This window comes from Spermophilus citellus (genome assembly GCF_964194105.1).
Source record: "Spermophilus citellus genome assembly, chromosome: 17".
NCBI lineage: Eukaryota > Metazoa > Chordata > Mammalia > Rodentia > Sciuridae > Spermophilus > Spermophilus citellus.
The window spans coordinates 59,706,617-59,728,151 of NC_138199.1; the positions used below are offsets into that span (position 1 = coordinate 59,706,617).

Here is a 21,535-nt window from a genome sequence, read left to right on the forward strand (position 1 = left end):
TTTTTATTATTTCTAACAAGTTCATCTTACCAGATACTTTGTTCCAACACTTAATGTGCATCTCAATTTTAAGGTACATACATTCCAACTATGATTCAACTAAGCTGATAGTTCCTTAAAATCAGTAAAGACATGAGTTCTTTTTCAAGTGGGTATCACAGTATTTGGTTCTGGAATGCAATATTAATATTTAAATGTAAGTTCAGGCAGTAATATTGACATTAAACATTTAAAAAAATATCCTATAGCCATATCTTTTTCAGGGGAGGAATTACAAACAAAATTTGAATTAATCCAGAAGTATATAATTTCAACAGAATCCCTTTTATTCAGAAACAAAAAGCAGAACTTACCACAATAAATGTGAATTCTCTGGTATTAATCAATATTGGAAAATAATCTGTTAACGTCTTTGCTATCCAATTCTACCATTAGAAAATCGGATCTATGAAGGTAAAAACTTTGTTTTGCTCACCAAAAGTTTTGATGAATTCAGCAAGGAGCCATGTGAGACACAGCAAGCAACCAAGACAGGGAATGGTGTTTATCACCAATTTTGGCAGAACTCCAGCCTTTCTGCTTTACCTAGTAAATGGTTCACTACCCAAAGTCAGTTTATTTCTTTGATTTATTTTTTGTGTAACTAATTTTTGTGTGTGTCAGGATGACTGTTTTAGAAAATGGCACTTTTCACCCTTTGCCTCAACTGTTTTTTAATTAAATTTAATCAGGTGGGGGTACTGGGAACTGAACGCAGGGAGACTGAGTCATATTCCTAACCCCCTTCTCCCCTTTTAAATTTTTATTTTGAAACAGTCTCACTAAGTTAGGGCCTTTGCCAAGTTGCTGAAGCTGGTCCTGAACTTGTGATTCTCTAGCTAATGGATTATAGGCATACCATTCCCAGTAATAATTTTATTATGCACCTTCAAAAGTATAAGACCTTTTAAGCCTGAATCAGGTCTGCTACTTTGGGCGCGCGGGGGGCGGGGGGGGGGGGGGGGTTTCCACATCTTCTTTGTGAATTATTTTTTTTTTTAAAACATTCCCTAGATGTCATGACACCATGACTGGCAAATTGTCAAAACAGAGGAAGGATATCATTCATTTTCCATGAGGTTACAAGAGAAAGCACTCTGTTAAAAGCATCAAGGACAAGACAAAGTTACTTTCCTAACATTTGACAGTAATGTACAGTTTTCCCCTTTTTGCTTTCTTTTTATTACTCTTTAATCTCTCAGAAAACCATTCAGATTTATGACTATGAATAAAAAAGTCAAGAGACTCAAATATCAATATAAAAATCCTGCCAAATATTATATTCTTTTCTATTTTGTTATTTAAGTATAGTTTGAAGAAAAGACCGGAGAAAAATATACTGCCAGTCAATTCTCATAATACTTTCCTGCCTATGATCATGCAAAGCAAACCAAGTATTGAAAATTCACTGTCCAAATATTAATGATTCCAGCAACTGTCTCTCATTCCCCTCTTCTGTCCTCAGCCAATAAGCTACAATAGTTCCCCTTAAGAAAGACTGTCCTTCAAACAGGCTACTCTGCTTTCTCCTTTATAGCAACATTCTTTTAAAGATTTTCTTAATGGTTCCCTCAATTCTTTTTGTCCCATTCTTTCCTGAACCCACTCAAAACAGGCTTTCACCCCTTTTTCACCCTGTACCAAAAGTGCTCATCAAGGTCACCAAAACATCTCTGGCCCTGTCCATCTTTTTATTATTAAACTGTCTACAGCATCTGACTCACATGGTCACTACTTTCCTCTCTGAAAGACTTTCTTCCTTTCCCTACCATGCTCTCTTGGTTTTCTTTTTGCTTCAAGTGTCACTTTTTTGAGCCCTTTCTTCATCATCTTTCATAGCTCTGTGTCTTGTACGTTCTCAGGATCTAATTAATCCCCAAACTTCTTCTTTATTTGAGCTTCCCAGCATTTTCTTATTTCCTGTTGTATTTTTTGCCCCACTATTTAATGCTATATGACATATTATATAGTTCATTTATTGATGTGTTTCATGAGAGTAAATATTTTTATGTTTTTAATTAGTGTTGTATTCCCAATACTCAGAAAAGATCTAGCTCACTGTAGCTCAATAAATACACAGAGAATGAATGAACAAAATCAAAAGTGGTAAACTACTCTGTACTAGGATCTTATCAACCATACACCCTAGTAAGCATGTTATACACATATCAATCAATCTTCAAACAATCTTATGAGTTTTCTTAGGTTTTTGGAAAAAGGAAAGTGTGAGGGGGGCTAACATCTTCCAAACTACAAGGTGGCAGTACCATAATTCGATTTTACTGGAGTATTATTTTATTAGTTTAAGAAGAGTACAAACTCTGCTAACTAAAGAATCAGTAATAAAAAAAAGTTCCCCGAAACTGTGAATTAATCTTCATTTTCTTTGTGAAGAGAAACATGTTTTTAAAGACAAAGCCTTCAACACTGCCATTTTCAGTGAAAACAGTGCAGGTGAGAAAGTACACTCTCCTCCAAATCTGGCCGAAGAATCAATCACCTAACAATGTTTTGCTTTTTGAAAACATAACTTTCAGCTCCAATCCAGAGCAACTGAATCAGACTCTCTAGAAAACAAGGCCCAGGAACCGAGTACATTTTTAAAGCTCTCTAGAAAATCTTGGTTGTTAGCCAAATTTGAAAAACCCTTAAATTAAGCAAATCAAAGGTGGCATGAGATCAGTTAATCCCTCTTAGCACCTGGCTCACTGACAATGACCAAATCTCTCTGGTACTAACCTTCTTAGAAAGAGGGACAATGCTATTGGGTCGAACAAGCCTCCGCTTCTTACAGCTCAGTACGGGACGTGTCCGGGCTGCCACACAGGTACCATCAGATGATGAAGAAACTAGATTCAGTCGTTGCTTTTTATGTAATTGTTCCTCAGCATCTGAGCTGTCACCTGGAATATGGTCTGCCAAGACAGGCTGAAGACTACACAGGGGAAGGAAAAATATTCACTTTTTAGAAAACATGGGAAACAAAGCCTCTAATAATTGGTTCAACCTCCTTTACTAGCAAATGCTCACAAACATAAACAAGTGTTCTACAGCGGAAGCAGGTCATTTCTGGATAAGGTCCACTAATCTAAGTATGTTGCTGTGTCTGTGTTTATTTATAAGGTTCTTGGTGTACGTTTACTCTATTATGTCTGAAAAGTACAAAGGTCAGTAAGTAATCTTAAGTTCCTGTGATTAGGTTTTCCTCAACACAAACATGATTAAAAAGTCTTGATAATTACAACTGGTAAGAAAATGATGGAAATCTGCAAATGTTAATGAGCTGCCTTAGAATCAGCATACCTGTGAATCTTCAATTCTAGGGATACATACTGTTCATTTGTTTAGGGTTCTGTGAACCTTCATATACACAGATTTACAAACACAGCCTTGGGGAAATTAATCTGTTCTACCACAGAGGTATTTATGTAAACTTCTTTGAGGAATTCCTCTAAGATTTGGGACCAATAATAATGATGTAAAATAACTGTATACTATTTTTTTTTCCTCCATGTCCAGGCCCTTTTAGACCATGGTAGATAAGAGAGAAATACATAAATATATTGGTATAGTAGGAAGCATGCAAAATATTAATCCACGATAAAGCTTCTGCTTCTTCAAATTAGGATCAGTATTGGCTAGAGACAACAAACTCACCTTTTACAAGCCTACTAAGTATAAAAAGTAGAAGGGATAAAACATACGTGTTAATAACTCCATTGACAGGTCTCAGTGCTCCACATGATTTGGTAGATAATGACTCTGAAATAGGACCAACAGGGGCACCATGGTTTTCCAGTGGCTGAGAAACAGATTCAATCTGAATAAGAAAAAAATAAAATACACATTAACATTTACCCAATAACACCCCTATCTAAAAAAGAGTACCATATCATTTATGACAAGCACCGAATATTTCTCATGACTGACTTGAAAATTTGAGTAAAACTCATATAACTGAGGGGAAATTAGCTTTTGCTTTGAAACAAAGAAGAATGAGGAACATAAATATTTATCAGATTAAAAGTAGTAAAGGCCTACTGACAGGGAAATGATCCGTGGAAGAGAACTATATAGCCAAACAATTACGCAGTAACATGAACCTTATGCTAAGGGTCAAAGAGTATAGAGTAATACCAGTATCAAGGCAACTAAGAGAAAAAATTAAATGTAGTTATTATCTGTTTATGGTGTATGGTGGAAACTTGATTTCTAAGAATTGCATTTTTTGTGTATATATATATATATATAGATTATTCTTTTGCAGGAAACAAAATCAAAATATCTAATGAATCTAATTGACAGATACTGACTTCAGACTATATAAATCAAATATGCTTAGAATATAAGATGAAATAAGATAGATGTGTAAGAATTACGTAAAGGTTTTTAATTTCAATACTCAAAACAAATCAGGAACAGTTATTAGTGTCAGTCACATGGCATCTTTCAAGTACAGGGAATAAAGCCTGTAAGACAATAAAGCTATCAAGCTATCCACTGGTTCTGGGGTTGGTGAAATATCTCAGAAAGATTGTTGTCTTTATCCCCTTACATTTGATCTGGCTTTGGGATGTTCTGAAGTTCTCCTTCCTATAATTGCTACCCTTGCATTTCAAGGTCAGTATTTTGAGGTTGAAATCCCACCCGCTTCTTCTAAGAAGAAGAACTATTTCTTCACAGAACTATTTCTGATCTTCACTCTTCCAAGAAAATAGACCAAAGGATCTACAGTCCTGAAAGCAGCCCTGGATAAGTATAAAGTAAGTACACAGATTAGGAAGATAATTTAAAAGATTTAATACAAATTAACCCCCAAAGCCAGCTCAAGGTAAGTATACAAACAGACTAGTCATGTAAGTATACTACAATAAGTGAACACTGGGGAAATGTTTTCCTTGTTAGATACCCTGAACATCTACTAAGGTATCACAAATGTCTTAATTATATTAATCAATGCTATAAAAATTTTGTTTTGTCTTGTTTGGCAAGGAGTATAGAGATTTAACTGCAAGGACATCTTCCAGGATAAAATGATACCATTCTTTAACCAAATCAAAACGGCACACAGATTCATTCCCTTAAACTGTTTTGACTTTCCTTGGAAAGCAACATGGTATTAAACTGCAAGAACTATAAGATAATTAAATCGTATTTATAAAGTTCGTCACAGCAATAATATCAATAACCTAAATGCTCAGTATCTGAGGCATAATTACAAATTGTAGTGTACCAAATCAAAATGTCAAAAAGAATCATAAAAGATATTACTTCTTCTCATGCCAGGAGAGTATTTAAAGAAAAAAAAAAAACTTCACAGAAATTGTTTTAGGAAATGGGGTAAATGCAAAATATTTTGAATACAGTTGTAGTGACTAAAATGTATGTATACACATAATGAACAAAGTGTTAGAACCGAAAGTTTTCCTTATAAATAGGTTATATTTTATGTTAAAAACAAAACAGTAAGAGGAACCTCATAAAGAATAAACAAACATTACAACATGACAAAAAACTACCAACAATAAAAAGGACTACAAAAAAAAAAGATTCAGGTTGTGTGACTTCAGGTATGCTAAATATGAAGAAGATTCCTTTCAACACAAAAATACTGTAACTATCAAATTTTTGCTGGTATACTCCAATATGAAGAATGGGTGTTAATTTTAAGTTCACTTAAAATATAGCTTTTAGCATTAAGTTGTGACAGAGGTCTGATTTATATATCTACATATTCTACAAGGCACCATGTTAAATAAGGTTGAACCTCCATTTCAGGTTTTGTTTTGTTTGGCAAGGAATATAGAGATTTAACTGCAAGGATATCTTCCAGGATAAAATGTTACCATTCTTTAACCAAGTGTTGTGGCTCAGGGGTACAGCACTTGCCTAGCACGTGTGAGGCACGGGGTTTGATCCTCAGCATCACATATAAATAAATAAAATAAAGGTATTTTGTCCACCTACAACTAAAAAACTATTTTTAAAAAATGCACAGGATTTGAGCAAGTAGGTTCACCCATTCTCAAATGCAAAAGGGTTTAAAATAGTAACCCCAATCTCAGCGCTCCATTTAAAAAAAAAAACCAAATACGTAATTTCACTCAGAACTTTTATATACATTCACATGAGACAAGGTGAACACTCCCTATCCTGAAGTCTGAAAAATGTGAACATATTAACAAACTTTTAAGAAATGTTAAATCCACAAATAATTTAGGCTTTATCAGTAACTACTGTAATGGTTCACATCATTATAGTGTTTTCAGAAAATTAAAGCATGACTCAGGTATCTTACCTACCCCTCCAACAGGAAACTGAAAAAGGATGATTGCCCTGAGCAGAGAACAGGGGTTATCAATAAAAAAGCTTCTATCTGAATTTTATGTGTTCCGATGTATCCTAAGAGTTTCTGCATCCCACAGCCAAAAAGAAGAGCAGAAAAGCTAATGTGGCAGGTAAAATGCTTTTTATAATCCCCTTCTCTTCAAAGCAGGGGCACAGGGGATTACCTTTGGCATAATCTTAAGAGTCAGAGGAGGGTTACTGAACATTTTTCTTGACTCAAAGGACAGGTGTATGGCATAAAATGATTAAATCGGCAATGATGTTACTCATATAAAGCTAGCATCTGTCTGATTCATCATTCCACCCTGTTAGCCAGACAATTAAGTGTAACAAAGCCTTTGAAGAAAAACTAAATTAAGGTTTTACGAAGGGTGTGCTTTTGTGGGGCCTGAGAATCACTAGATTTGTTTTACCAAAAGGTAAAGAAAGCAAAAGGCTAAATACAAAGAGGCTCACACTTAAAAATGCACAATAAAATTAAACTCTACCTTTAAGATATGTGTATGAGGTTTTACTTTGTTATTCAATTCACATCACATCTCATCACACCTACTTGAAATACCATTTTATTTTAAACACATTTATCGGCTAGAAAATTTAAGAGTTGGGTTTTGGTTAGTTAATTCCCTTTCTGACAAACAGTATCAAAATAAAAATGCTAACTAAGTGATAGGAATTTTTATGCCTGGCTTAAGATAAATTAGTGACTCTGTAGGATAACAGTACTACACTTTGGAGTGCATGGTTCTGAAAATTTCACTTCCACCAAGTTACTTACTAGGTTCAATTTCTCCTTATGTAAAATGGGGCCATGTGCCTCATTTTCCTATGTCTGTAAGTTGATAAAGGAGAAGTTATATAATTATTATGTTTTATTTCAACAAACACAATGCTGTTACAAGTCCAATGGTCTGAACCTAAGATTTATACTAACATTGCTGAAAACATGCATCTAAACAAACAGCAATTGTAATCACAGTCTTATAGATCTTTATTATTCAACTTATTTATCTAAAGCTCTATTTACTTTAAAAGGCTTAATTAGTCAGTATTTAATACTGTGGATCCAGTATTTTCTACTCAGCATCCATCTCTTTACTCTCTGCCCCCAAACCCTTGTCAGGCCAATGTACCAATCCTGGTGACTGCAAAACTTCAAGAAAAAGAAAGTGTTTCCTACTGAACCAATGGTACAAGGAATATATCTCGGACTACTAAAAAATGACAACGCTTTACACTTTTAGCATCATTTTCTCTGAGAAAAAAAATCAGTCCTCACTTAAAGTTCAGTTCTTTTCCCCATTACTTCTGTAAAGTAGGATGAGTAAGAAAAAAGTACAAGGCTCATCTTACAAATATAAACTAACAACAAATAATGATAAATAATAATTATATTTTATTATAAATAATTATCACATTTTATATTAAATAAGCATTGCCTGTGCTAAACAAAACCAAATATCACTCAATTTCAAATATAATCTTTAAAAGAAATATTTACTAATGAGGAAAACATAAGAAAATCCAAACACCAATGAAATTGTTTACCTACTGAGAACATGATGTAAAAAAGGAAAAATGGAAACAGAAAAATAGGAATACTTTCCTATGTATCTCTAAGAACTATAATAATGTCACACAGACAAAACAAAACCCAAATCAACTATTTTCTCTGTGAGAATGGGACTAGAAACAGTGTCAGCTACGTACAAAGAACCAAACTCAGAAACAGTGTTTTCAGACTATGTATGATAGAGCTACCACTGTACACAAATATTATACTCTAGTTAAACTTATTTCTTACAGAGGTATGAGATGGTAATTATGAAACGGGAACTGAACCAGTGATTATAAGTGGGTGAGGAGACTGACGAATTGCTATGAACTCACGGTTTTAATACACAGATGTTAGATAAATGTGTAAGATACAGGAAATGCACATATTTCCTAGTTTCATCTGTTGAGAAATTCCAGCAGCAATGACATAAGTAGTACCCAGATCTTGGTTCAAAACACTGCTCTCAAAAAGAACCAAGAATTGAGTAGACAAACTATAAAATGAGCATGGACATCTTCTATTGCCAGAAAGTAAATACTCAAAAGACGAGGGGAATACGTTGAAAGAACACAGGAGACAATCTAACGGAGCTCCCAATGCCAATAACAGACAACTGGAAAAAAACTGAATAATAATAATATTAGTATTATTATACAATAATATAATCCACAGAATAACATTAAGATGCATGGATCCATTCTGAACTAAACAACTGAATAAATGGGGAGAAAGAATAATTCTTCCCAACAGAATTACAATTAATAAATGTTAAAAAAAAAAAAAAACTAGTCAGAAAAATCCCCACTCGGTAAATAACATAGCAAAAATCACTATGAAAAAAGCTATTTAGTTAGATGATAAAATTGTGGGTGACAGTATTTGCACAGCAACTCCCTGAGAGATAGTATTCTTACCTTCATAATGAATGACTAACTTTACAGGGGAGCAATAATCTACCAGGCTCTTTTTTTTGGGGGTGGGGGGTACTTGGGATTACCACTGGCCACATCCCCAGCCTTTTTCATTTTTTATTGAGACAGGGCTTCACTAAGTTTCTGAGGCTGGTTTTAGCCATCCTCTTGCTCAGCTTCCTGAGTTGCAGGAATTATAAGCAAGTACCAGCACAAACAGGTAAGCAGGTACTATATTAACCAAGTAAACAAATATATCATCATCAGTACAAAGACACAACACAACACCACCATAAAACCTGATACAATTCTCCTAAGAGCTTAGTAACACTTACGTAACAGTCTTTTAAAAATGCATTACATCTAAGAATGAGAAAATACCAGGCAACTCCAGTTTGAGGAAAATTAACTGGAGTTGCTACGAAATTAACTGACCAGTCATGAAAGAAAAAAGCTGAGAAACTTATGGACTGGAGAGGACACTTAAAAGATTAAAAGAGGGCTGGGACTGTAGCTCTGTGGTAAAGCGTTTGTCTTGCGTGTGTGAGGCACTGGGTTCGACCCTCAGCACCATATAAAAATAGATATTGTGTGTTCATCTACAACTAAAAAAAACATTTAAAAAGATTAAAAGAGATGTCAACTGGGGCTGGGGTTTTGGCTCAGTTGGTAGAGCACTTGCCTCGCATATGTGAGGCACTGTGATTCTCAGCACCACGTATAAGTAAATAAATAAAGGTCAATCGACAACTAAAAAAATTTAAAAAAAGACAAAACAAAACTCCATTACAATTAAAAACAAAATGAGATACAAAATACAAAATAAGATTCTGGATAAGCAAAACAGACATTAGTGAGAAAAACTAGTGAAATTCTATTAAAATGTCTAGTTTTATATCAATGTTAATTCCTGGTCTTTGTCAATGGTTATTATGGCAAATTGTTAACTTTAGAGGAAGCTGGGTAAAGGGTGTGTGGACATGTATATGACTTTGAAATGTCTTACTAGGTGTAAAATCAATTTACAAGTATCAAGTTGGGCCTGATGACATGCACCTGTAGTTCCAGCAACTTAGGAGACAGAGGAGGGAAGATGCCTTGAAGCCAGAGTTCTATGCCAGTCTGAGCATCACAGTGGACACCATATCCATCAAAAAATTCATTGAAAAGAAGAAAGGAAACAATGATCCAGAAATATCAAAGTATATTTCATTCACACATAAATCTATTTTCAGTCTACATTTTGTTGTCAGTTATAGGATGAAGTTCATACTTTAAGATAAATACAAAATCCATTATGAATTAGTCAAAACATCCAATACTTCATTATAAGTTATTTGCAGTTCCCTGATAATGCCAGGCCCCATTACCCTCCCTGCTGGAACGCATTCCCTATACCATATTTCAGCAAGTCCACAACACTCAAGTACATCTTTCCCAATACAACCACTTTTCTGACCTCCATTAGACAAAATAAAAATTCTTATACCCCCCTCTTCCACATGCCTGTTATTCCCCACATTGTTGACACCGTTTCAGCCTCCTTGGTAAATTACAGGCATCCATCATCACACCCAGAACAACAGCAAGCTTTTACAAAATTTATTATAGGCAAACATTGTTAACAGTACATTTTACATCTTAAATTACTATCAACAACCCTAAGAAGTAGGAACAAAGCTACAAAAAGACCCTTGAGAACAACATATATAAAAAATAATTCACTGCACATCAAGGTAAGCAGCTAAAGAATCAAATACATTAATATTTCTTTTTTAAAAAATATTTTTTAGTTGTTGGACATTTAATTCTATTTATTTGTATATGGTGTTGAGAATCAAACCCAGTGCCTCATGCATACTAGGCAAGCGCTCTACCACTGAGCCACAACCCCAGCCCCATACATTCATTTCTTCTTTCAGAGTAATGTATAGGCAGAAGGACCACATTAATAGCATTAATGTTAACTGAAGACATTATATACAGCAATAGAATTCCACAGGAAAGCAATTTTAGAAATTTCACTTGGTATTTAATTTATCTACCCCAAACATACAAAACTGAGAAAGAATATCTCACTGAGGTAATGTACCAGTTCAAATAAGTTGGATATCACCCCCATAGTAATACCTAGGAGCTACTAGATTTAAAACAAAACTCCATTACTCAATGCTGTCTGGAGCTAAAGAGGGGAGCAATAAAAAATATATATGGAAATTCTAAAGCAAACAAAATAATGAACTTATTTGAAAAATATTATCACTAATAAGAATGAGTCTCAAAATTTCTACATAATTCTGAGAGGAAAATGAGGAGAGTTAGGGTTTAAAGAGGTTTTCTATTTTCGGGTAAGAATCAATATAGTACACACTCATCATGCTATTTCAAACACCATCATGCTAATTTTTATTGCTTTCAGAAAAACCTAATTCATTCCCTACCTATACTCCAAGAAAAAGCAGACTATTATAAATGGAGAAGGCAGCACCGAATTTCTACACTTAAAAGAGATCTCATTAAATACTATATGTGAAGTTGATTCCTTGCCTCTGTGTAAGATATTCAACCAAACAAAATTGAAGCAAAAAATTGATTTTGATATAAATTTTTATTGCAGAACAAAAAATTTATAAAATTCAGTATTCTTATTTACTTAAGGTTTAATATAAGACTTCATATGTGTGTATGTACACACACACACACACATATATAATATACACACATATAAAGACAGAGAGATTCCCGAACCTGAGAATTCATTAAAATGAGAATTTATTTTCTTCGTATTCAACGTCTGACAAACTAATGACAGAAGATTCAGATATATATTTTATAATTTATTTATTTATTTGTTCTAATTTGTTATATATGACAGCAGAATGCATTTCATAGTACACAAATGGAGCACACAATTTTTCATTTCTCTGATTGTACACAAAGTAGAGTCAAACTATTTATGTTTTCATACGTGTACCTAGGGTAATGATGTCCATCAAGATTAAGGTACATGAAGAAAAATCTGACAGAACTAAAGGTAAAAATAATTCCAAAATCAAGGAGATTTCAATATCCACTCTCAATAATAATTGGGTAATCAGAAAGATAAGTAAGCAAACAGAGGACTTGTCACAATAAGCCAACTAAATCTGGCAGAAAACTTGACCCAATAAGAGCAGCATACATATTCTTCACTTGTTCATGAGGCAAACTAAATCTCAATATATATCATTTCTGTGTTACTGGGGATCGAACTGAGGGCCTCACATGTAGTAGGCATATGCTCTAGTATGAGCTAAATCCCTAGCCCTTTGAATTTTTTATTTTGAAACAGGGTCTGCTATGCTTCTTAGGGCCCAATTGCTGGGGTTGGCCTTGAACTTGTGATCCTCTTGCCTGAACCTCACTAGCCACTGGGATCAGAGGCATATGCCCCTTGCCCATTTTAATAGATTTTTAAAGAGATCGTACAAAGTAGTTTCCTAAAACAAGATGGAATTAGAAATCTATGAGAGGCCACACATGGTGTCGCACACCCATAATCTCAACTATTTGGGAGGCGGAAGCAGGAGGATCACAAGTCGGAGGCCAGCTTCAGCAACTTAGCAAGACCCTGCTATAAGGAATAGAAGGGGACCTGGGGTGTAACTCAGTGGCAGAGGGTGCCTGAGTTCAATCCCTAATGCCACACACACACTTCCTGGCCCTATTTTTGTATTTTATTTAGAGACAGGGTCTCACTGAGTTGCTTAGCACCTTGCCAAATACTGAGGCTGCTTTTGAACTCATGATCCTACTGCCTCAGCCTCCTGAGCTGCTGAGATTACAGGCATGCGCAAATGTACTGGCCCGTGGAGCACTTTCTTGGGCAAAGCCCTGGGTTCAATCTCAAGCACTACCAAAACAAAACAAAAAAACCCCACACCCAAAAAAACAATAACACCCTATAGGGCTGGGGGTATACCTCAGTTGGTAAGAGTACTTGCCTTGCATGCACAAGACCCTGGGTTCAATCCCTGGCACCATAAGAGAAACAAACCAACCAACCCACAAAACTATATAACATCCCAAAACTTATGGGAAGTAGTTAAAGTGTTAAATTTTATGAGGAAAATTTACTGCTATGAACACTTACATTAAAAACAAGATCTTGGCACTGGGGCTGTGGCTCAGTGGTAGTGCACTTGCCTGACATGTGTGAAGCACTGGGTTTGATTCTCAGCACCACATAAACATAAATTAAATAAAGGTCTATCAACAACTTAAAAAAATGTAAAAACATTTAAACAAAAAAAAGCCCAAGATCTTAACTTTATAGAAAATAAGAAAAATAAGTCCCAATCCAAAGCTAGCAGAAGGAAATAATAAAGATGACTGAGAAAAAACAAACCGTGAAACCTAAAGGTGACCATTTGATAAAGGCTTTATCTAGAAGGACTAAGAAAAATAGAAGACTGGAAAAAAAAAGTCATATGGGGCTGGGATTGTGACTCAGTGATACAGCACTTGCCTCGCGTTGCCTCAGCACCACATAAAAATAAATAAATTAAAAATAAAGGTACTGTGTCCATCTACAACTAAAATAAAAATTTTAAAAAGTCATAAATAAAAATGGGGATATTACTACTGATTCTACAGAAACTAAAAGGATTATGAGACTATATGAACAATTACACACCAACAGATTGATGAAATGGACAAATTCCTAGAAATATAAAATCTATCAAGTCTACCTCGTAAAGAAATAGAATATCTGAATAAAGTTAAAACAAGTGAGGAGATTGAATCAGTAATAAAAAAAATCTAACAAGCAAAGAAAAGCCCTGGACCTTATGGCTTCTTGGATGACACTACTGAATTTAAAACACACCTGCCCATATGATGTTGGGAAAACGGGATATCCAAGAATGAAGGTGATTCTTCTCTAAAATTACGAGTAAAAATTAACTCAAAATGGATCAAAAGGGGCTGGGGTTGTGGCTCAGTGGTAGAGCACTTGCCTCCACATGTGAGGCACCGGGTTCGATCCTCAGCACCACATAAAAATAAATAAAAAGATGTTGTGTCCTTCTACAACTAAAAGAATATTTAAAAAATGGATCAAAGACTTAAAAGTTAACACCTAAAACTATAAATCTCTCAGAGCAACAACAACTACAAAACAAACAAAAAAACAAACAAACCTTTAAAACACTGAATTTAGCAATGATTATTTTTATTTATTTTTTTTAGTTGTAGATAAACATAATACCTTTATATTATTTATTTATCTTTATGTGGTGTTGAGGATTAAACGCAGGGCCTCATACGTGGTAGGCAAGCACGCTACCACAGAGCTACAACCCTAGACCTGGCAATGATTTCTTGATATGACATCAAAGATTAAAACAAAAGACAAATTGAATTTCATGAAAATTTTTAAAATGTTGTGCATCAAAACAAAACAATAACAACAACACAGAGTAAAAAGGCAACCCAGAGATTGGGAGAAAACATTTGCAAATCACACATCTGAATAGGGAATGAAATCCAAAACTTGTAGAACTCTTGAAACAATGAAGAATTTCACAAACAAACCACTTCAAAAATGAGAAATGGGGGCTAGGGCTGTAGTTCAGTGGTAGAGCACTTGCCTAGCATGTGTGAGGCATCGGGTTCAATTCTCAGCACCACATATATATATACACATACATACATACATAAAACAAAGGTCCATCAATAACTTTAAGCCAGAAAAGACATATAAATGGGGAATAACCACATGAAAATATGTTCAATATTTTTACTCTTTGAGATACCATCTCATAACCATTAGGATGACTACAACCAAAAAACAAACAGAAAACAAAAGTGTTGGTTGAGAATGGCAAAATCAGAACTCTGTGCACTGTATGTCAGTATAAAACAGTATTCAGAAAAAAACATGTCCATACTGAATATATACAGACTTTCTTTTGGTCATTATTATCTAAACAGTACAATCTAACAATTATTTACATTGTATTACAAGAAGGGCATGTTTGTTAACACTGGAGAACTCTCAACAGGGGTTAAACATAATCTAGAGGTTACTTAATATCTGGAGATTGAAGTATATAGGAGGACATGTCTAGAAATACTATATGCCACTTTACAGAAGAGATTTGAGCATGCCACAATTTTGGCATATGTGGGGGTGATGCTGATATCAATACCCTGGGAATACCAAGGGATGGATGCACTTCTGCAGTTTTGGTAATCTCTTAAGGAATCTGAACATTTTATTTATGCTGTGATTGAACCTCCCTCTCTGAGCAAAAACGCTTTATTGTGTGGAATTCACCTTTTTCCAATGGCTACTTTTAAGACTGTCTTCACTTTTGATTGTCACATCTGACTACAAAGTAGTTCTCATGTATACTAGTCTCCAAAGAATTTTTTTACTCCATCTGTAAGTTGACTTTTCTTCTTTTAAACAAAGTGATATTCTTCTTAAACTTTGTCAGTCCCATTTTCTCTTTTCTCCTTCATAACTAAGGATCATTTTTTACTGGTTATTCCTAGGTATAATAATTTTTATTGTATGTCTATATAGAGACTTTGGTTTCAATTCACTTTCCCTGAAGGATGCTAAGGTTTTTCTAAGTGGTCATCTTGATTTTGTGGAACTGGTAATTCTGCATTCAAAGAAACATACTGAAGCCTACTTAAATATTTTGGTTTTCTCCTTAATCCTACAGTGAATTACTTAGTCTGGCGAAACATTCTTTTAACTCAAACGTGTGAGCACCCCATGCTTTCAATGCGAAGTCCAATGTGAGATCCAAACTCCAAATTCTGCATTCCCCACAGTGAGTAACGACAACCATCTCTGTTCAACTCTTTCAGTCTTCCAACTGTTACTTTCTACTAGACCATGTAAAAATCTGACCTGAACATGGACAGCTCAAAGTCAGATCAAGATTTGAAGGGATACATACAGATTGTGGGCCTAAGTCCTGCTCCATCCCATGTAGCTCCCTCTTCGCTACTCCCTCCCTCAAATTCTACCTATTGGCCAGCTCTGAATTTCATCCTCCAACAATATACAAGCCAACGATACTATGGCTCTCTGGTAGAATGCTAGAAACCCTGTGATACATGGACCAAAAAGCCCTCACTTCTTCCTGAAAATACTTTTTGTCTGAAATCTTGCTGACTTTCTTGAATACTTTTAAACTACTTTCTTCACTTAGTTCACTTAAATAAGTTTCAAGTTAGTTATTCTCTGGTCCTTCACTACTTTTTCTTACATGGGTGAAAATGGTTTGCTATTCAAGGGAATGAAGAGGGAGGAGGGAAAGATAAAGGGCATGCTTCTCAACACTGGAGAACAACTCTCAACAGCTTTTTTCTTTCCAGGGGCACACGTTCTTTGTACAAAAACAGCCTTACTTCACATCAGCTATTTATTTGAACACAGAAGACTTTATTGGCAGCTATAAAGCCATAGGCCTTCACTGTCTCTCTTGAGCAAGCCTTACCTTTCCAACTGTCTTGAGTGGTAAGATTGTGCAAATCCCCAGAAGGGGGAAGAGGAACTTTTTAGGAGTTTCTCGTTAGATCTTATTTTCTTCTCCCAACACAAAGCCATCTCCTATCTCAAGGAGAATTTCTTGCTTTGCTCCATGGCTCAAAAGAGGCTCACCTAATCTCTAAATGTCACAGGCTGGGGCCCTTTAGAACAACTTAAATTTCAGTAAAGTCTGTACTGTCTTCAAGACCCACATATATAGGTATTGATTCTGCCAAAAAATGAACATTCAGTTTGGAAATAAGGAAAAAAGACTGCCTATATGTTCTTTCGGTATTAACAATGGAACATTATTCAAGAAGCCCACATTTTGTTTTATCTACTATTTATAATTGATTAGGGGCCCAGATAATTTAAGTTAGATGTTTATTGTAGATTTTCTTGTAAAAACTGACTTGCATTTTGTTGAAGACATGATACATTTATATAAATGTTTATAAAGAACTTATTCCCAATCAAATATGCCTCAAGTTTTCTGTGCCTCTTTATTATCATCAGCTGACCTCTCAATTTACCCATGATTCTTCTCTCACTGAGCAATATTTCCCTTGGCTGGAATAATTAAAGTTTCATAAGTCACTTAAAAAATTCTATTGATAGCGTATAATTAACTCACATTACAGATCCAAATAGTGGCGTAATTTGGCACTCTAATAAACTACCCTCCAGTTAAGAACTCTTGATCTCTTAATGTTGTTATATTTATCCATAGCAACAGCAGCTGGCATTCAAAACTGAGTAAAAGACCTTTTCAAAACCCAAACATCTCTATGACCTTTCTCAGAAGAAAGTTAATTTTCATTATATTTTATATGAATTCCTGTTAACCATGATAAATATAAAAGGTAACATGCTTTAATGAGTTGCAGATATAAAGAGACAGGCTAGTAACCCCGAATTTAAAGAGTTAATACTGCTTACTACCAGGAAGCATAATCAAAATGAATAATTACTGGAATTTCAAACTCAGTTGTTGAGCTGACATGAAGAAATGCTAATATTCATAAAAGCCAGCTAGCTTTTAGGGAAACTTAAAAAGTATAATAAATAAATGAGCACTCTTAGAATTCAGAAAGAAAGAAATTATGTTAGGGAAAGGGAAAGAAGAGGGAGATTTGATCTAGGGTCTAAGGACATGGAAGATTATGGAAGATAGTTTTATCCTTATTATAAAATAAGAATCACCCACAGACAGTATTTTCAACATTTTTCAGAGTTTAACCTCTAGTCCAACCTTTTAATGAAAAGGTTATACATATTATAGTAAGCCAAAAAAGTTTTATTTTACCTCTCAAAGGGTCAGGGTATAGTCAGGTCTACAGATTCCAAACAACATTCCAAAATTTCATATTTGCTCTGGCTGTGGTTTCTTGAGGGTTAGGAACCACCTTTAAATTCTAAGGTCAGCTACACAGCAAGAGGGTTCCTATGTTGCCCAATTTAGGAATTCAGATCTCAAAATGCCCAAAGTGATAAAAGGGGATAGTTTCCTTCTTTTAGCCAATGGGAACATTCTATTTATAAAGAATAAACTGAGTGCTGAAATTATACCTTCAATTCTCACTCGTTTCACCTTTCCTTTATTTTATACTTACCAATTTATCAGTCCCATGATCTGTCTTCACCTCAGAACTAAGTGGAAGCAGTAAGTCTGCTGTATGTTCTGGTGGAGGTGCCTCCCCAAGAACTATCAACCCCTGTGGGACAGAGAGGAGAGATAAACAACACTAAGTGACTGAAATAAATGACAAATTTAGGAGCTAATCTCAAAAGGGTAGAAGCAGAAGACTCATTTACCAAAAGCCTTTTCTCTTACTCTATTGTTCAGAAACAAACTACACTAGCAGAGCACTCTGCCAATAAGCTATAGCCCCAGGTCTTTTATTTTTTATCTGATACAGGGTCTCATAACTTGTGATTCTTCTGTCTCAGCCTCTGAAGCCACTGGGATTACAGGTATGTAAATTGCCTTACTCCAAAAGAGTTATTTAACCCATTATGTCCCATCGAACCATTTATGGAATACCTAAAGAACTTTAATTGAGACAGGCATGGTGGTACATGCCCATATTCCCAGTAACAGGGAGGCTGAGGCAGGAGGATGGGCAAATTCAAGGCTAGCTTTCACAACTTAGTGAGACTCTGCCTGAAAAGTAAATACAAGTATTATGGATGTGGCTCAGTAATAAAGCGCCCCTGGGTTTAATCCCTAGCACTGTAAAAAAACAAAACAAAAAACAAACAAACAAACAAACAAAAAAACCAACTGATCAATAAAGCAAAGAATATACTACTAACGGTAACTTTGAAATATAGTTTCCAGAGTTTTGATAGAAAAAATAAGCTCTATATAGATTTCCAATCTACTTTAATGCACCTGTATCAATTTTATTGAAATACTTGCTGAACTGAAAATTTGCTTCTTAATGGATGAACAAAAAAGCCTAGTAGTAGGAGGGTATTCAGCAAGGCAGCAAAGGCTTCCTCACTATTCCACCTTAATGTTCTGATTTACTTGACATGTCATTCACCTTTTATTCAGAGCCTGGCATTTTTTAGTACTTTATATATATTACCAACTGGACTGGACTGGATCAACATAAGCAATGCAGTGTTTCTAGTTAACTTGATCACAAATGTGGCTGAAGGATTACCACATTAAATGTACTACTACTGTCAACTATGAGCTCAAACAACTGTATTGCAGAATAATGGAGTGAAACAAAAATGGAAGAGTCCCTGCAATCAGAAATAAAAAACTTTTTTTTTTTTAATGCCCCACTGGCACCCAGCATATATAATACTTCAGATTAAGTTCCCGCTTGACAATTTCAAATTCAGATCTTACATTCATCCCAAGTAATAGTGAACAGATCAAACCAGATTAAGAAGCTCTTATTAAAGATGGGCATGGTGGCACACACTTGCAATCCCAGCAGCTCAGGAGGCTGAGGCAGGCAGATAGGGAGTTCAAGGCCTGCCTCAGCAATTCAGTGAAGCCCTAAACAACTTAGCACATCCTATCTTAAAATAAAGAAGGGCTGGGGATGTGGCTCAGTGGTTAAGCAACCCTACGTTCAATCCCCAGTGCCCCACCAAAAGAAAAAAAAGCAGCTCTTAATTAGAATCAGCTGGGGAATATATCAAACATATATGGCAGGTCCGTCATCAAATCTACTTATTATCTCAGGATAGGATTAAATATTCCACATGAAATCTCTTTCCAGCAAGGTGGGGTGGCACATTCCTGTAATCCCATGCATTTGGGAGGTTGAGGTAGGAGGATTTTAAGTTAAAGGACAGCATAGCAACTTAGCAAGAACCTGCCTCAAAACAAAATTTAAAAAGGGATAGTGATGTAGCTCAGTGGTAGAGCATTTGCCTAGCATATGCCAGGTTCATTCGATCCGCAGTAATGTGCAAAAATACATACTAGACTTCTAGATCTTATCAGTCATGGTTCTCCAACAGAATACATCAGAGAAGAGCCTAAAATATAGATTTCCGTTTTAAAAAGTCCTAAAAATTTTGACTATATTAGTTTGAGTTCACTAGAACACTGAGATATAGCTTCTTATGAGTGACTGAACCAGACTGATCCATCCCTAGGATATTTTTTTTTTTTTTTTTTTTTTTTTTTTTTGGTGGTGCTGGGGATTGAACCCAGGGCCTTGTGCATGCAAGACAAGCATTCTACAAACTGAGCTATATATATCCCTGGCATCCTCTGGGATCTTTTTTAATTCAAAAATTTTTTGAAAGAAGAGATGTAAAAAGATGAAATGTTTATCTTAGACAGGTTTAAGGCCAGCTCAGAGAATTTAGGGAAATCTGTCTCAAATAAAATTAAAAGGGGGCTGAGAGTGTAGCTCAATGATACAGCACTCATGGGTTCAATCCCCAGTAGAGTGCAGGATGTATGAGTAATACAATATTATGGGCCACAACTTCAGTAACATTGCTGTCCCCTCAAATTTACAGAGGTTGGGAAAATAAAATATAGGGGAGGGAAAAGTGGGATTACCAGGTCATATGGCAGTTCTAACTTTTAGTTTTCAGAGGAATCTCCATACTGTTTTCCATAAAACCTGTTATCAATTTACATTCCCACCAAACAGTGCATTAGAGTTCCCCTATCTCTGTATTCTTGCCAGTATTATTATTTTTGTTTTATTTTGATAGGGTACCAGTGATTGAGCCCGGGGGTACTTAATTGAGCAACAATTCCCACTCCTTTTTATTTCGGGAAAGGATCTCACTAAGTTGCTTAGGGCCTCGCTAAATAGCTGAAGCTGGCTCTAAACTTATGATCCTCCTGCCTCAGACTCCTGAGCCCCTGGGGTCACAGGCATGCACCACTGCCCCCAGCAAGTTTTTTGTCTTTTTCATAAGAGTCATTCTGTATTGTGATGATACAAGTTGTTGGCCTTTTGTTCATGTTCTTTTGAAAAATGCCTATCCATTTTGTCCATTTCTTAACCGGATTTTTTTCCCTGGGATGGGGCTGTTGCTTGAATCCCTTATATACTCTGGATATTACTCTCCTGTTAAATGAACAGTTTGCCAATATTTTCTCACATACTATAGGTTGTCTCTTCACTGTTGTTTCCTTTGCTGTGCACAAGTTTTCTAAGTTTGACATATATAATTTGACCACATTTTCTTATATTTATTTAAGTTAACCACTCTTCCATTCATAAACATTTTTTAGGTGCTGGGGATGCAGAAGAGAATGAGACCTCTCCCCTCAATCTCCCCTAACGCATCCCTCAAAATTCCTTACATTATTCTAATACTGGGGTAAGAACAAACAATATGAAAGGTGTCAAATGGAAAAGAGAAGGACCTAGAGAAGGTTAAGAAGTGGAAGTGAATACTATTTCCTATTAGGCAGCCAGAGTAAACCACACCAGGAAGGTGATATGTGACTAAATATTTGACAAAAACATGAAAACAAACTTTACAGGTATCTAGAGAAAAGTCAATGCAAAAGTTAAGATGGGGGTAAATTTGATGATTTGAAGAATGATTAAGTTTTAAAGGATCAATCTAACTACTGTGCTAACACAGTGGAGGACAAACAAAAGCAGAAAATACAGTTGCTTGGAACAAAGTGGCTGGACACTGGAT

At 35.4% G+C, this 21,535-nt stretch overlaps 1 protein-coding gene across 5 annotated transcripts in view; it reads right to left on the reverse strand.

The window, feature by feature from the left end:
• The window catches only part of KANSL1 (KAT8 regulatory NSL complex subunit 1), a 199,195-nt gene that overhangs the window by 34,712 nt on the left and 142,948 nt on the right, over positions 1 to 21,535 (reverse strand). For all 5 annotated transcript variants that reach the window (XM_081273007.1, XM_081273008.1, XM_081273010.1 and 2 more), the window contains exons 4-6: positions 18,001 to 18,102; positions 3,744 to 3,859; positions 2,779 to 2,974 (exon numbers count right to left, since the gene is read on the reverse strand). In XM_081273007.1, coding sequence (XP_081129133.1) covers positions 2,779 to 2,974; positions 3,744 to 3,859; positions 18,001 to 18,102 — 414 coding nt within the window. The remainder of the gene's footprint in view (positions 1 to 2,778; positions 2,975 to 3,743; positions 3,860 to 18,000; positions 18,103 to 21,535) is intronic.